The sequence below is a fragment of the Paramormyrops kingsleyae genome, chromosome 2, assembly GCF_048594095.1.
Source record: "Paramormyrops kingsleyae isolate MSU_618 chromosome 2, PKINGS_0.4, whole genome shotgun sequence".
NCBI classification, from domain to species: domain Eukaryota; kingdom Metazoa; phylum Chordata; class Actinopteri; order Osteoglossiformes; family Mormyridae; genus Paramormyrops; species Paramormyrops kingsleyae.
In genome coordinates, this window is record NC_132798.1 from 5731902 (window position 1) to 5750129 (window position 18228).

The 18228-nt window shown below is 37.0% G+C and overlaps 2 protein-coding genes across 6 annotated transcripts; both read left to right on the forward strand.

Moving 5' to 3' along the window:
- The first annotated feature begins 1657 nt into the window (after nucleotides 1–1657).
- On the forward strand, nucleotides 1658–9581 carry cyb561a3a (cytochrome b561 family, member A3a). 5 transcript variants are annotated; one of them, XM_023838572.2, is made up of 7 exons: nucleotides 1946–2324; nucleotides 5790–5900; nucleotides 6648–6838; nucleotides 7731–7939; nucleotides 8214–8368; nucleotides 8859–9027; nucleotides 9219–9581. In XM_023838572.2, exons 3-7 carry the CDS (start codon nucleotides 6655–6657, stop codon nucleotides 9240–9242), a joined length of 741 nt encoding a protein of 246 aa, XP_023694340.1. In that variant the 5' UTR covers nucleotides 1946–2324; nucleotides 5790–5900; nucleotides 6648–6654; the 3' UTR covers nucleotides 9243–9581. The 5 variants fall into 5 exon arrangements, with proteins under 5 accessions (XP_023694343.1, XP_023694341.1, XP_023694340.1 ...); XM_023838575.2 differs by lacking the exons at nucleotides 1946–2324; nucleotides 5790–5900 and adding an exon at nucleotides 1658–1677; XM_023838573.2 differs by lacking the exons at nucleotides 1946–2324; nucleotides 5790–5900 and adding an exon at nucleotides 1768–1875.
- A 3193-nt stretch (nucleotides 9582–12774) lies between these two features.
- histh1l1 (histone H1 like1) lies at nucleotides 12775–14176 on the forward strand. The gene has a single exon (XM_023838379.2). It carries the CDS (start codon nucleotides 12845–12847, stop codon nucleotides 13442–13444), a length of 600 nt encoding a protein of 199 aa, XP_023694147.1. The 5' UTR covers nucleotides 12775–12844; the 3' UTR covers nucleotides 13445–14176.
- Nucleotides 14177–18228: the final 4052 nt, after the last annotated feature.

The window sequence follows — 18228 nt, forward strand, 5'->3', positions numbered from 1 at the left end:
ATTTGCTTCAATGAGCAGTCAATCAGGCGTACCTAAAGAAGGGGCCAGTTGGTGTGTATTCCACCATGGTGTCTTAGCACTAGTTTGAAATGCAAGACAAAAAAAGGTAGAAATTGAATCATCTGATTAAGGCACAAGCACGCACCATATGTAATCCCAAGGACATTATGGTCAAGGTTAATTACTACATAAACATAACATTGTAAGTAAAGTGTTGCAATGGATACACAGAGAAACATTGTAAACAATTCAATGTGTCAAGGGTAAAGACACTTCATTATGCATAACAATTAACTATTATAATTGTAAATAAATGCATGAGAAGCTAAAATATTAATATGCAAATATTGTTTTAAATTCAGAGCAGTTGGAGGAAGATGTCATTCAGCATCCTGTCCCTAACTAATGGATGGATACACGTTTACTCTCAAGCTCTGTTTTCTATTTTCTCATGCTGATTGGTCTGCTAACTAAGATGCATTGTATAGCTCTGGTTCACTGAAGCACTTGGAGGTCAATGGGGAGTTCCAGTAAATATAGAAAAATTGTCATGATCATCCTGTGGTGAAGCATGTCTCTCTTTATGGTTGTAAATCACCAAAGCAGACAATGCCTATTTTCACAAGGCTTAAACCTAAACTTGAGGATTTGAAAAAAAAGTGTCATATGCCATGGTTCTCCTATTCAGTATATCTCTACTAACAGAGGAATTACTGACAATTGTGTAGACAGTGGTTTCCACCAAATTATGGAATTTATTCCGAGTGCATAGTGACCTCCCACTAGTGTGGTTACAAACTCTAGTAGAATTGATGCCAAGGTGCATTAAAGGCATTGTTCTAGCTGTTTGTGGTGAACCAATATCCTAATAAAGGATCTTGTTGCTGTTCTCTTTTTTTAGCAGTACTAATGTTTTCCTTTGGAACTGGTCAAAAGAAATTGCTTTATTGATTTATTATTGAGCCAATATGTTAAACATGTTAAACACAATCAACAGAGTAGTTTTTAGATAAGTAAAATTTGCATTTAAATATAAAGGTAACAGAAATTACCCTTCTTGGTTTGAGAACAGCATACGTGTAATAGCAGCTGTAGGCTAAAACTGTCTTCTGTAAAAAACTAGAGAAAATATCTCTCTTATCGATGGATCTGTGCACCAGCTGCTCATTCTGCTGACAAAGATTTCCTCAGAAGTATTTAATGACCACTCTTTTTCTACAGTGTAAGCACTGGCAGATACGGTCCAGTTGAACTGAAGTTTGTTCCAAGTCGTGTGGTTTTTGGCCATTGATAAAGAGTCTTCTGTGTGGACCCCCTCCTAAAGGATTGTGGGACCATTTTGTTATCCTTTTACTGGTAAATATTGGGAAAACTGCAGTAAGATACACAGTTAATTACCACAACCACATCGTAAAATACAATGGATAGATTATAAAGTTCTCCTGCCGACACAGTTAGGAGAAACAAGGCACTTATTTTTTATAGACAAGCTCTCAAGCTTTTAATATTGAAATCCAAGATAAGGCTTTTGTATCATTCAGTCAACCCTGAATTCTTAAGTAGTATGAGATATATTTCTATGGCACATCATGGTGTTACCTTTGTACATACGTATTTCGTTTCAGAAACTCTTTGAAGGTCTTGTGTCACATGAAGATATTCTGGTCCATACAAAAGGTATGTTGTGTGTAACGGAATTTTGAGAATGCTCAGTTGTTCAATGCTGCCTCCTGGCGTGAATTCCGAAATGATTATTAAGACAAAATTATGTAAAGTTACAAAATGAAGCATTCTGAAATTGTCTTGCTTCTGAGAAAACGTCGCATTATGAGTCCGCAAGATGACAATGCACGATGCATGTAAATAATGCTAAAGGTACAGATTTTTTTTCCTAGTTTCGTGCAGCCAAATCAAAGTGGATATTAAATATAAACAGAGAATAACAGACCGACGTAACTCGCAAAATATCTTAAGCAGAGAGAATTAAGTACAAATTCTTTCAAAACGGTCCAGCGTAGAAGCACCATGAAGTAATATAGAACTTATAATGAAATAATGGTACGAAAAGCAAATGTTTATATGTGAAGTGTCAATAAAGGTAAATAATGGGGAAGACTGCATAAAGTGGCACTAGCAAGTGGCAGAAGGCGAAAATGTTATACGGCCGTGAGGGTTTTGGCATGAGACGCCACGGCTGAGGATTACGGCACCAGCCATGTTGGTTGGCCATGCTGTAAATAAAGAGCATGGAGAAGCGGGGCTGACCCGAGTGCTTTCGTTTTACTGATCAGTGGGCTGACAGATCTGTGTGCTCTCCGCGAAAGGTAAATATACATCCGGACACATTTATTCCTTTTAATGTTTGTGCGCACGTCGGAAATATTTCACTTGCATAAAGCTGAAGATATAAGGAGGGATTGTCATTGTCCCGTCTGACGCACAGTCTAGTTAGCGGTGTTTGCTACAGTAGTTTAGATGATATGGCAGCCGTAAGCTTCTTTACTTGCTAGCCGGTAATGAACTAGTGGAATGATCAAGTCTACGACGGGGATTAATGTCAGGGAGGGCAAACTCTGTAGGCGGATAAACTCTGTAGTTTTAGGACGACTAGCATTTGCAACTAGCTAATTTTTTTCGCTGACGTTATCCCCTCCCCCCTTCCCCGTGCCGAAAGCACAAAATATGTAAAATTACATTCATGTATAGTGTTGTATTATTAAATATTTGTAGTTAATTTGTTTAAACCATACAGTCCTTAAGTTTGTGTTAATATTTAATTTATCCTGGTTGTGGCTGTATACATATTAATACGAACACAAAAAAACATGGAAGTAAAATTGCACATAAAAAGCTTACGTTCTTAACTGAAAAGGGAAGTATAAAAGTATTTAAAACAGAAGAACAGGTTTTCTGGCTGATTTCAGGAGGAAGTACTGTACAGGTGCGATAAGTTCAGATTGTTGTGTACCTAATCAGATTCCAGCCACAAAACTTAATTGAATTTGTAAGACAAGAATTTATAATTATCTTTACAATTTAATCATGCAATACAAAAAAAGGGGAGGGGAGGGGAGGGGAGGGGAGGGTAGTATTTGAAAAAAATCATCACTCAGTAGAATCTCGTATGGTCCAGTCAGTAGAATCTTATATGGTTAACCACAAAGGTCGATTCTTCTTTGCGGGTTGATGGTTAAATACTATGAGGGCCAGTTTTTCTGTTATATTGATGTCAGGAGAGCCTATTTTGTGGCAAAAGTGACTATACCTACACATTAAAAAAAAAAAATGTCAACTACATAAAGAAATTGTTGCAAAGGGATTTGAAATATATTCAGTAGGACTTTGCTGCTATTCTGTGTCGGAGAGTTACTCTTAAAATACACATGTTGTAACTGGTGGATGCAATTCCCCTGCCTTTCATGGGCCTACAGTATTCAGAATAATGAGTGACTTGTATTTCCTATTTTTCTTCGATCCCCATATTGTTAGGAACAATGCTCTAGATTATAATTTGTGAGCACAAAGGTTCCGTATTGACTCACTTTTGGTAAAAATTGGCTGGAATTGTATTCCCTTAAAACATGCAGTGTCACACTTTAGACAGTACTGACTGAAAGCCTTGATGTCATGGGTTTAGGAAAGGAGGGAACCAAAACGGTTTTTATTAATTTTTATTAATCAAATGCTGTTGTTTGACCTTCCAGACAAAGCGTTTTGCAATGTCTCCTGGAGAAGAACATGGGGTAGAGAATTTAATAAATCTATCTCTTTCTATTTCTAATAGAAAATTAAGCCTGATATCCAATTTCAGGGTTTCTTGCTCCAAAACAGCACTTAATACTGACATTCCCTCGGTCAACCACACTGTACGATCCCCAGTAATAACATTTTTCGGATTAGATACGGCGCATGGTGTGATTGAGGATGATGGATGCAAGTTCTTACTGGGTCATTCCATTTTAATTTAACAAATGACCGTTGAATCGTTAGTTTTGATTTTACTGAAATTTAGCATGTGAATTACACAAACTTTCTAGAGCTCAAAAATGTTTTTCATTAAAATACACACACACACACACACACACGTTTCCCTTTGAGATACCTCACCTTTTCTACATAGTGGGCAGCAAAAAAAGTATTTTCTTACGAGCTGTAACTTTTTATTATAACAGCTATATGGCTGAATTGAACTGCATCTTGGAAGACGAAGGAGGAATTTTTTGAAAAGTCCCTCAAAACACTTCACAAATTTTGGGCAACACTTTAAGTACAATCAGGTTATTTTTAATGAAAGAAGCGGATTAAAAGAGAGTGAAATGAAAGTGCAGGTTCTCATTCCTTGGTTTGAAAAGTAAGAGTTGCTCAGTCCTGTGCCAAGGCTGCAGGAAACTATCCATAGTTAAAGATTTTTTGAAACTGCTTTTCCTCTCTCTCCATCTTTGGACCTTATATTTGGCAGATTCTGGTTCCTGGGAAATCGGAAACCATGTGCAGAGCAAAGCTACTACTGGATGAGAAAAAAAATCTAACTTCCCTCCTTCTACATTTACTATTGTCTTACTGCTGAAAAGCAGTCTGCACTGAAGCAGAACAAAGCAAACTAAAAATTGCCCCAGTAAAGGTGAAATGCCATTCAGGCAAACTAAACAGATACATTTTAACATTGTATCATGTTAAATGTATAACTGACTATCGTAAGTGTGTTCTTTTTTACAGAAGTATATTGTACCTAAATTACAGGTGCTTCCGTTTCATGAATGCTGAATTGTATGATAAATGCAGACTTGCTATCTTGCCTTATGGTTCTACACTAGGGCACCTGGTTGAATGTACAAACCAGCCTCTGAGTTACAGGTTAATGTCCTTTATCTCTAGCCTGCTCTGAAACCCTCAAACTGTACTTTTTACAGCCTGCTGCATGACTTTGCATAAAATCATCAGCTTGTTTTATGGAATTTACTTGTCATAGCTTAACCATCCCTCAAAAGCTTGCAGAATCTAACCGTGAGTAAACAATCTTGTGAATAAAGTATAAATAAGCTGACTAAATGTTTAAAATTTTCATAGTATAAGGCTTTGTAAATATAGGGCATAATTTGAAAAGATGACTTGAATTCATTTATCTAGTTTCCATGACCTCTTGTACAAGGTCAGAGTGTTTTGAGATCTTATCTTAGTGGCACAGAACACACCTTGGATGTAATTCCGGTCTGTTGTAGCACACGTGATGGATAATACGGAAACAGCAGTGCCACTTTACAATAAGTCTACCCATATAAAGGGCTTATGCATGGTTTATAATCTGGTTATTAATTAGATTGTAACACTTTATAAATTATTAATATACAAGTTATAACACAATTTTCTTTTTATTAATGAGTTACTGCCATTTACAAGTGTCAAAGGGGGCCCTTATTGTAAAGTAGTACTGAAACATCAAATTGTGCAAGTGCCTGTTTTTGGACTATGGGAGGAAACTCGCACAGATGCAAAGAGAATATGCAAACTCGTACACAGAGCTGAAGGCAGGAAGTCAACCCACAAAATATGTGCAGAACAGATGGTTTGATGTTTCATTTGTCATTTACAAACTGTTTCATAAAGTTTTGTGCTTAATATGTGCTGTTCATTATTTTACACAGTGATAAAATGTCGTTTCATCTTATCATACATTTGGAATTCTTCATAATTCAGGCAACTTCTGGGTAATCTATCAAGCAGCCATATTTTTACTGTTTGTGTTGTGGTGACTGCAGTGTTAACATGCAATTCTGAAATGGTACTTCTAGAATTTCAAGACAATAAATCTCAGGACTCGCAATGAGTTTGAGGCGGCACCCCCTGTAGTCACCTGACTTCCTCTGTGCACCAGTAAGGAAATGAAGAAGTGAAAGAAACAGGTTAAAAGAGATGGGAACTGATTACAGAAACCAGTGCAGGCACTGAAAGGAGAAGGGGTTATTGATACTGGTGAAGCTTTTCAGTACTAAGGGCAGCTCTCTAAAGACGTTGTGACATTGGAATATAAGTTACTGAGTGAGTACTGTTTGTTTCAGGTTTTTCCCCAATCCAGTCTCATTTTCTATGATTACATGACATTTGTATCATTTCATACTCTGATATCACACAAAATTACACATTTTTGGGCAATGTTTCAAATGAGCTGTGTAATAAATGAGCTTCTACAAAGATATATATATATATAGCTACCGATGACCAGTATACTGTAACTTCTTAGAAAGGACTACGTATTGAAAAAATATACTCAACATGAAGTGGTCGGAATTGTGATGGAGAAAAAAAAAAACTGTGAAAAGATCACAAAATTGCTGCTACCAACTATAATCCCAAAAAAAAAAAAACTCTTCACCTTTCAGTGTGTGTCCAACAGTCCATGTGTTTGATTTGATGTATGTTTGTAGTAGTTGGAGAAGTTTTAGAAACACTTGATCAATCTGTAGTATTCACTAGGGATTGCTGAAGAATATTCATGCAGGATGTCTAAAGTTTGGTGCCTGGTAGAAAATTTTGAATTATTTATTTGAAATCTCCCTGAATGATGGTGATGGACTTATTTTTGATCATCCATGTTTTGTCACTTCTCTCTCGCATTTTCCAATATGATGTTTTATGAAACATTTCCCTAGGGCCAGGATGAGATCTCTGCTGTTCTATCTCAGCTACCTGCTTTGCCTGTGCCTTGGAATTCTCTCTGTGGTGTTTGTGTCTTACTGGAACTACAAATGGCGTGGGGGATTTGCCTGGGACGGCTCAGGACTGCAGTTCAACTGGCATCCGGTTCTGATGGTGACCGGCCTCGTGGTGTTGTACGGGAATGGTAAGTAATGGAACTATCCACGCTTGTCACAGTGAGTGTGGAACATGGTGCTTTCCATGCACTCTGACAGTATCACTGTGGGTAGAAGATGACCGAAGAAGCACATGAGGTCTTGTATTGTTTTCACTTCCCTACTTTATTTCTGAAACCGTTTCCGAACAGATGTGAGACATTTTTTTTGTTCTTTTTCTTTAAATCCTAGATGCTTTGTAGTTCATTCCTTTGATATATCTGAATCTATCTATCTATCATCTAATTTAATTGATACATTGTGTTTATGGTATATTTACACCGATGAGCGAAAACAATTTGACCACCCACACATGAAGTGAATACTGTTGACTGTCTTGTAAAATTTCTTGTAAAAATTCTCCTCCTTAGCGGTTAGCCTTGGCACTCTGACTTGGCTCTGGCTACGCTTGATGCACTGTGCACCATGACACACTACTCCCATGATCCTCATCAAAATTTGTGCCATGGTTACCCTTCGGGGTGATTTGTACCAGATGTGATTGCCTTCGTTCACAACTTGCTTGGCTCACGATTTTACCTCCTTAGACCACTCTAAGTAGGTACTCGCTATGGCTCACCTTGAGTACCCCATAGGACTGGCCGTCTCGAAGTTACTCAGACGCAATTGCATGGCCATAATTTGGTCCTTTTCAAAGTCTCTCAGATCATCATCCCTGCCCATTTCCTCTGCACACCACGTCGACCATAAGTACCGAATGTTAACTTAACATCTAATATATCTCACACTTTGGCATGTACTGTTTTTACGAGATGGTAAACATTAGTCGCGTCATGTGGGGGTGGTCACAATGTTTTGCCTCATCGGGGTATATACATTATGGATTTATGAATATTTATTTTTTCTTTGGCCACGTTTTAGCCGCAGTTGTATATCGTGTCCCACTGACCTGGAGGCAAAGCAAACAGCCTTGGAAACTCCTGCATGCCGGCTTGCTGTTCCTTGCCTTTGTCCTGTCTGTCCTGGGTCTTTGTGCAGTCTTTGACTACCACAATGCAGGCTCCACCCCCAACCTATACTCACTGCACAGTTGGCTGGGCATCTGTACCACAGCCCTCTTCACTGCTCAGGTACATCTGCAGTATAAGATTTCTGCTTTTGTACTACATTAGCTTAAAAGCTAATCAGTAATACTGTTAAAAATCCAGGCTTTGAGTATACTGCTCTGTAGTGGTCCATAATGTTTCTTATGACTATAGAAAGATTTGGTTTCCTTCATTGAATTCTCAGTGCATATTAAATTAAAATACCATGTGTTACACTTCTTACCACTTTATCATTTGTAGTCCATGGATTGCTGTAAACAGTATGATGTGATTCTCTTTGCACATTGTCTCTTCTCAGTGGGTGCTGGGTCTAGCCGCCTTTCTACTCCCATGGTCTCCACTAGCGTTCCGCAAGCTCCTCAAGCCTATACATGTTTGGATGGGCAGCATCATCTTCTTCCTGGCCATTGCATCCTGCATTTCTGGCATTAATGAGAAGCTTTTCTTCGTCCTGTGAGTCCTCAGTTTTTTTTATATTAATATTTGTTAAGCAACCACCTACATTAGTGCATCCATCCATCTTCATAATGCTATAGGTAATGGTATCTATAGAGATACCAGTCCATTGAAGGACAGGCACACTTACAATTGTGCACTGTGGGTAATTTAAAGGTGCCAATTAACCTAATTATGTCTTTGGACTATGGGAGGAAACTGGAATACATACAGTAGTAGAGGTGGGATTCGAACCCCCAGGCCTTAGGTGTGAGTGCTACCCACTGAACCACCGTGCTGCTTGTTTAGACTAAAATCTTCAATTTTTAACTGAACAGCATGCAGTTACTATATTTTTGGCAACTGTGATTATCATAATGTTTTCTGCTGCTTTATTGTCATCTCATTTTATGTTATTTCATTTTAAGTAGCTTCACAGATAAGCAATCCCCATGTGAAATCTTCGTCAGGTTGGTATTGAATTGAATACTATCCGTTCCCTTTCCAGTAAAGGAAACACCAATCAGACGCAGCCATATTCCAAGCTGCCACCAGAGGCCGTGTTTGCCAACTCACTAGGAATCCTGATTGTAGCCTTTGGATTAGTTGTCTATAAAATACTGTCCAATCCAGACTGGCAACGACCAGACCTAGGAAGAGAAGAGGACAGTTTTAGGGTAAGTTTAATAACAAAATATTCTCACAATGATTTACTGTATTTTAGGGTGTGTTGCAAAAAACACTTTTGCACTTTGAGATTTTTAACGTTATATAATAGCTCCCGTGTAGAATTTAGGTATACCTCTAGTCCTGTCATTTGCACAGTCAATCAGAAAACATTGATGAATATTTTTAACTTTATTCTCAGCCATTGATTCAAGAAGAGAGCTGATGCAACTACATGGAATAAAACGTTCATTCTCCTTAATGAATTGTGTATCTCCTGTTTGTGGAACACAATGTTTTTCACCAAAGAAAATATTTTTGTAAGCACTGCTGGAACAGTGTATAGAGTGCATCATCGCCAAAATGGATATTTTCCAGCATTATCTACTTTGTTTTAGTAGCCTTCGTTCATGTTGACAGTCTATATCAATGGAAATCATACCAATCAATTGTATTCCATTGTAGCAGCCGTGTATATGTTATAAATCTACATATATTATAGTCTACATTTCTTTTTCAGTCAGTGATATTTTGTGCCTCTTAATAAATGATAATAGATGATTCATTCATTTGTTTCACTTCCCTGTTTGAGAAATTCTACAATTTGAATCAGCTTATGGCTAACTTGTGATATTTGGGAAACGCCCTGAAGACAAGCCTTCCTGGGATAGCTATTAAAGAGAGAAAACAGAGACTGACTCATTCTACAGACCAATAAAACAACTGTTTGTGGATGTTCTTTATTTGCATGAAGAAACGTAGATTCATCGCCATTAGAATTGCTAAAGTAGAATGTATTAGTGAGGGATACTACGCCTACAATAATTTTATTAAATAATGATACCATGCATATGAGAGACTTTTATTTAGTGATTATACGCAAAATATCTGTATACACATGTGGGACAAAATAAAGTATTAATTTAAATAGGCCTACTACCAAAACAATACACATAGGTATAATCTTGTTAATAAAAAACAGGCCCTTTCTAACACACACACACACACACACACACACACACACACATATATATATATATATATATATATATATATATATATATATATATATATATATATATATATATATATATATAATTTTTTCTTGATAAAAATTGTAGTGGGTTTCTGCTCAAGTGATGTGATAACATTTCGACGACGAAAGAATTAAGTTTTTGATACTTGTAAGTTATAATCGATACCAAATGAGTAACGTTTGAGTATCCAGCTATGGAAATGTACTTATGAATCTGTCCATTCCTACTGAAAAGTTAATTTAGGTATGAAATGCCCTGTACTACAGCAACCTACTAAAACTGATCAGAATTAATTTAATGTACTGAAAGATCAGCTAGGAAAAAAAAAGTTGTGCGGACTACGTGTCCCTCGAATACATTATGAGCAGTTATACCTATCACTTCATGGGAGAATCAGCAACCAGTACTACCTGGAGACCTTGCAACATACGATAGTTTAATAAATACAGCATCATGTGCTTTTAGTTTCAAAAGTTCTAAAACATGAATTACATTTCTTGATAAAATATGCGTTATAAACCGTAAAGAATACAGACGATCAAAGAGTGTTTAGCAAGACTCTATTGCTCCTTGAAAACGACGCAAAAGACTCCACATCCTACCTAAATATTATAACGAGAATTCGTTCAGAGCACGGAAAAATGCTTTCACAGTTCAAAGTAAACCTGGAGATTTTAAAATATCACGGGACGTGAGGTAATTCTGCTTTTGCTAGTAAGATTCTTCGGACGAGGAGACAAATCACATAGTTTCTAATAAACAGATCATATCGATTGTCCCGGTACCCCACATAATCGCTATATACACAATCCCTATATAATTCAATATAAATAAACTACACATCTACAACATACATTTCGAGGGGAATAACAGCGCCTTGGTATACGTGACATACAGGGTTAATTATGCAGTAGTCAAACCAGCCAATCACGCTCAAATGAATCCTTGCCAAAAAAACGAGTTGCTTTCAATTAGGTCCGCGTCCACTCCATAACACGCTGTTGTTTATCCTTACGTGTACAACAATGTTATGTAGTAATGTAGGTACTGTAGAGTCGTAGTGCGTAGGAATATACAGGTTATTACCGAGCGAGCAGTCACTCACCTCTTATGAGGAACTGCGGCTGTTCTTTTTCTGTAGTTTTCCTGGAAATTATCCGTGATCTCGTCACCTACACTAAACACGCTAAACGAAAAGCAGTTAAGGTAGTGGCTGTCTTATATGTAAGGGCGTAGCTGTGATTACTCGGGGATGTAGCCCCGAGTATTTTACCCCCAACGCCAATCTTTAAATAAAAAGCCAAGCCCAAGGTAAACTTGACTTGGCCCCTGATTTTTTTTCAATAGCTAGAAACGCCCCTGCATATATGCCTTAATTAAAACATCAAGCGCGCACACAGTACGCCTTCGGAAGTTATACTCTGACCCAAACACATTTTTTCAGAGCCTATTCCATACGTGAAAAGAAAACGCAAGCATACATTAAAAATGTCGAGCTCGTCGGTGGTGTGAGAACAGGAAAAATACAGTGACCATTCATAACTACAACCATCATTATAAAATAGATTAATGTGCAATTTGTTATATTACAAGAACACATTAAAGTCGTTTTATTCATACAATGGATGAAAATTAAACGATGATACTGGAATTTTAAATGGGCGAATGATGATAATCCGTGACAGTAAAGGAAATACAATTCAGTTGGTCGCTTAATGAAAACGTACGTCGTCATATGAGAACGTCCTATACAGGGTTTTCTGTAGAAAGGTTAATTCAATATAGTGGTATTTTGTATTAGGATAATACATTTTATGCACTTTTATTAACGATGAATTAACTTTAATATCAACGAAATAATTTAATTACTAACAAGCGTTACTAATGCACACGATATAGAAAACGCTGTAATATTTTTGTAACATCTTTGGACTCGTTGAATGACATTCAGCAGACTTAAGTTTCACATTATAACAATTGTTTCATGTCTAGCCTATATAAACATACGAATCTAATAAATAGTACTATATAATTGCCAGGAAAGTGTCACCACTGTACAGTATTATAACAGTTAGGTTCATGAGTAAAAGTTACAGAAACAGAATTTTCTTTCAATTAAACGCTTCGCCACAAATCACTATATACGCGTCACTACTGAAGCAAGTATATTCCTAGTGTATATTTTATTAAGTATTCACTTATTTAAAATAATCAAGTAAGGAATGCGTCATTCTGATTAGGAAAGGATGGAATGGCGACCTATGATGAACTGTGTTAACTGCTCCGTTGATAAAGCGCCTGAATTGCTATTTTATGAATAATTTAAACTTAAAACAATTATACAAATGTAACGCAGGGCCTTTTCTTTGACGAAAAAATGTCTATTCCATTTCTAGACGAACGTTTGATCAATTTATTACTGAAAGACTGGAGGAAGCGGCGTCTAAGTACCCGGGTTTACTCGTGATATCGACAAACTTTCCGTGTTTCTGTTGAAAATGTATAAACGTTTTTTGTCTAACGGCAATGCACCTGAAACATGCCGATGTTTGGTTTTCATTGCCATGTTTTGATTTTTATACAAGCGCTCGTTTGCCTTAAAATTTCGTCATTTTCATTGAGAAGAAAACACAACCCCAGAGTGTTTTCCACAACCCGGAGCTGCTACACGGGCGGTTGAGTCTATAGGGTTCTCACTTGGCATTTAAGTTCCGCCCTTTTCTACGTGTCGTATTACCATTGTCTGTCTGACGTTCAACTGGGAAGGGTAAAGCAGCAACAGTCCACAGAAATGGCAGAAGTCGCCCCAGCTCCTGCCACGGCTCCGGCTAAAGCTCCCAAGAAGAAATCTGCATCAAAGTCGAAGAAGTCCGGCCCCAGTGTGTCCGATCTCATCCTGAAAACCGTTTCAGCGTCAAAGGAACGCAAAGGAGTGTCACTAGCAGCCCTCAAGAAGGCTTTGGCCGCTGGTGGCTATGACGTGGAGAAGAATAACTCTCGTGTGAAACTGGCACTGAAATCCTTAGTCCAGAAGGGGACTCTGATGCAAACCAAGGGTGTCGGCGCTTCTGGTTCCTTCAAACTGAACAAGAAAGGCGAGTCCAAGGAACCTGCGAAAAAGACAGTCAGCAAAGTTAAGAAACCGGCGGCCAAGAAACCAGTTGTGGCTAAAAAGCCAAAAAAGGCGACTGCGAAGAAACCAGCAGTGAAGAAGACGCCAAAGAAGGCGAAGAAACCGGCTGCGGCAAAGAAGACTGCGAAGAGCCCGAAGAAAGTGAAGAAACCAGTGAAGAAGGTGGCCAAGGCTCCCAAGAAGGCCAAGGCGGCTAAACCCAAAGCCACGAAGCCGAAAGCAGCAAAATCCAGGAGGGCAGCTCCCAAGAGGAAATAAACGGACTTTAAATAACGGACTTTGCTACCCAAAAAGGCTCTTACAAGAGCCAACATGTCTTCGTAAAAGTACCGAATTATTCCATAAGTATTGTTTGTTACGATTTGGAGTATTTTAATATGTACAGTTTCATATAGTTACAGCGTTAGAGAGTTTTTGTAGTTTAATATGCACGCCAAAGAAGGTAGTCCAATTTGGTAGGGCAATCGATATATTAATGTTAATTGGCAAGATTAGTAAAGGCAACGAAGACTCCAAAGGAAATTGTATACTGTTGTGTTAAACTTGCAACGAAATGTGTAAAATATTTATTTAAAAGTGTTTTAGTGAGTATCTTTTAATGCAAGATGAGCTTTTTGTAAAGACAGATTAACATGTTATCGAGTGATGCACAGTTTTATTAGACACTAATACAACTTTTTTCTTCCCATTGTAAACAATTGATTGTTTTGGTTTGTATAATCTTGTAATTATAACCCTGGTTTAGTCTATATGTGATTTGAATAAATGCGCCAAGATTTCCAACATCCAATCAGACAAAGGGAGCCACCTATGGATGTCTGTAACCCTGAGATATTAAGCTCGATTGTTTTAACTTTATGTTTTTTCTTTTGTGTTTAATATGCAATCTTTGTTAGACGAGGAACTCATCTTTCTTTGTATTTATTGTATTTTCGGGGTCTGATGATATTGATGCCTTTTATAAATAAATATTTTACTGTATATGGTAAATGTGTACAATTTTCCTTGTTCATTCTTAAGAAATGTTAATCGACTTAATTGTAATAAGATGCAATAGTTCTGCACTCATCCGTATCCGGTCACCTTGAAAGCTTCCTCCAGTAATTAGGTAATAAATAATTTTGAGCAGTTATGGCTCTTCATAATGAATTGCTAAAGTACCGAAGTGCCATGATACATCTCTCTCGATTTAATGCATGACGTTTCCTTGTACTTTGATACGTGAACTGTTCCGAAATTGCTTGGCGTGAGCTATTTCCAAATTCATCCCCGAAATAACATTTTCAAAATGTAACGGTGCTTAAAGTACTTTTTAGAGCAGAAATTCTCATTAGTTATCAGGGTTGAGGTACAACCAAGGTGAATAAAACTAACTTCGCAACCGCCGTTAAACATAACCTAACGTTCTAAAAGGAGCATAAATTCAATTGGCTAGACAGTCAGCCAATCGAATTCGAGTAAATACGTGCTAATATTTTGCAGAACAAGAAACTCGCAAGAAAAATACATCCTTAGAAAAGTTTTTAAAAAATGAGAAGAGGTAAAAAAAAGCGACAACATATAGCCTGGAACACGTCTACGGTAGTATAAATCTTCTAAAACATGAGAAGTGCACTTCCTGTTGCGTATGCATTTGAGATTGTAAATAGAATCAATCCAGCTATAAAACTTAAAATGTAGCTTAGATTTTTATATTGGACTTCGTGTGCATTACATTTGTCAAATAGAATCAAAAGGTTCAAATGATTTTACACAAATAACATCGCAATTATGATTTTTATCACCACTATGACCAGATGTCAATGAAAAATACTCCAAATCTTTCCAAAACTTTTCTCTAATGACAACTTGAAAAAAACACGTTCCACTGTTATTTTTCATGTGAGGAACACAATAAGGCATATCACATTATTTAAAAGATAATTTATCTGCTGATTTCAAAGCTATGCTTCAACGTAATGAGTAAAGAGAAACTTCATAAAAATATTGTGAAGTCAAAAGTACAACATTTGTCTCTCAAATATAGTGGAGTAAAAGTGATGTTTCCAAAGAAAAAATACAAATACAAAAAAGTACAGATACTCGAAAAATGTACTTAAGTAATCTCAAGCAAATGTACTTTGTTACTGTCCACAGGGCACATAAAATTCTCATATGAGAATAATTCACCAGGTTGATCTTACAGGTCAGAATGCACACATACCCTCAACTTCTCAATATTACAAAGACAAAATTTTTATCTGTAATAGAACCACTATTCCATATGTTTAACCATTTGTGGAAAAAAATGAACATATGACTTCTTGATAAAAGTTAGAAAGGTCAACAACCAACTTACTGATTGAGAAATTACATAACAGATTATAGATAGTGTGTTGTATAAAATAAGTTGACTGACAATTACAGTTCTACAGTTCTTAAACAATTTCACACTTAGACAAAATAAATAAAGAAGATCAAAACCACCTTCCATTCTTGATTACAAAAGAAGCAACTTTTTAAGCGGCGAAACATATTTTTCCAAACAATCCCAACAAATACATCATTAATATCTTTACAATCAAAATCTTGAGATAAAGGTACAAAGGTATAAAGGTCTACTGCATCAGATAATAACAATTAAATATGGAAATATGTGTCATATAATGCAAAATACAATTGTATTATATTTGGTAAAGATGATGACCAAATAAGATAAATGAGAGCCAGATTTTTAAATGAATTATAACTCCATCCATCCATTTTCTGTACCCACTTGTCCTATTCAGGGTCATGGGGGATCTGGAGCTTATGTCAGAGGCTATGGGCTCAAGTCGGTGAACAACCCAGGATGGGGCACTAACCCATTGCAGGGCACACTCACACACACCATTCACTCACACGTCTGCAGGCAATTCCTCCAGTTAACCTCAGCATGTTTTTGGACTGTAGGGGAAAACTAGATTACCTGGAAGAAAACCCACGATGACACAGGGAGAACATGCAAGCTTCACACACATGGAGCTGAGACTCAAAGCATGGTTCCAAAGGTATGAAGCAACAGTACTAACCACCGCGCCACCATACCAGCCGAAATATAACTCACAAAAGACAAAATTCAATCAAACGTAACTTGACATAATGTATGGCAATAGCATTCTAAAGAATTTTTGGTAACACTTTACATTGAGTGCGTTTTCATAATGCTTTTATATTGCATCCATAAAATGTTCAGTACACCTTCATAATGTATTCCTTAAGTATTCATAAAACATTCATAAACATCATGTATGTATACCGTAACATCCAAACATCCCTTAACAGCTGTAATATACATTAATAACAAACATTACATAATAATAACTAACATAATTCTATAATGTTAGGATGATATGGTACTTGCATGCTGCTTATGAATGTTCTATGAATGCATTATGAAGGTGCACTTAATGTAAAGCGTTACCAAATTTTCTAAAATTACTTCTTGAAATACATCAGTAAACATGTGATACTTCTGACTTGTTTCTGGAATAAATACATTTATGAAATATGTCTCTTAAAATACAATATATCTCTTCAAAATTACCCCAGATCAAATGTTACAACTATTGCATTGTATTGTGTATTCAATTAAAAGTTCTGCCAAAACTTGCACACATCTAATGAATTGTTTATTTATTTTTTTATGCAATAAAAATGAAAGAACTATTTCTTTGTTAGTTCTTCCCTCTGTTAAGTTACATATGCCTGGATATGAAATCCTTATTATTGGATTATGATGAAATAATTACTGTTGGAAAATATTAGTACTTGTTCATCATCATGTTTCACACGCTACAACTTTAAACATACTTAAATGATTAGAAATGCAAATAGCAAAATATTCCTGAAATACTTTAAAATCATTTTTATTTCCTTTTTTTTATCAGGAATTGAAACAACTTAATACAGTACTAGTACGAGCTGCCACGATTCACTGTTGAGTTTGGCAAATTCAAACCATCCAGACAGGCACTGTGAAAACTGCATGGCAGGTGAAGGTCACGATGGTGAATCACAAGAGGTGATGCTGAATCATCAAAATGAATTCAATGGTGTTTGAATTATTGAATGGTGGCGCTGTGGTTAGCATTGTTAGCTAGCACTTCTGGCACCAGGGATCTAGTCTCCATGCATGGAGTTTGCATGATCTCCTCTTCTCCTTGTGGAGTTTCTTCCGGGCTCACTAGTACCCACCCCACAGTCCCAAAACTTGCTGTGGTAAATTGGGGTTACCTAACCATGACCCTGCATTAGTCAAGCCGGTGTGGAAAATGGGTGGATGGATAACCAGATAACCAGATGAAGAAACCAATTAAAGAGGTTAGCAACAGATATTAGGTCTAGACATAGCAGTGCTGAAATGCCATCTTGGGTGTACCTGTATGCCATGTGACATGTGGTTTCAGCCCCTCCATCTGCCATGACCTGGATAAACTACTCAAAGATGGATGGGGGTGGGTAGATGGGTGCTTTACAAGTGCAGCTGTGCTCAGCAGGCAAGTGCAGAGGGGGAGGGCTGCAGGTGGGTGAGTATCTGCCCTATTGCCCGAACTATTTAAAATCTCCCAGTAAAGCTGCTGAGTGGCCCTTTAATGCAAGTGTCAAAGGCTTTGAGCACCTGCTCCTCAAAATGTCGCTGCAGGGTACCGGCGCTCAGTGTGCACAAGGTGGCAGTATATTACAATGTGATACGTGTTCAGTATGTGAAACTTGTGGTGAAATATTTAATTCTAACTACTTTTTTTCTCCGCTTAACTTATTCTAACATTATAACATGCTGATCGAGATGTAAACATGATTATTCTTCGTAGATTAATAATTGATATTAATAAGTGATAGAGTAAAAATCTATATAAAAACATTAATGCACCAAGAATGCATACAAATTTATAGTTACCGTAATTGCCTTGAAAAGGCAACACAATTTAATCACTGTGAACAGTTGTTTTACATTTCTACAGGAGTCACATAGCATAGAGTTACAACTCCAGACCTCAAGACCTTTAAACCAGAATGGTTCA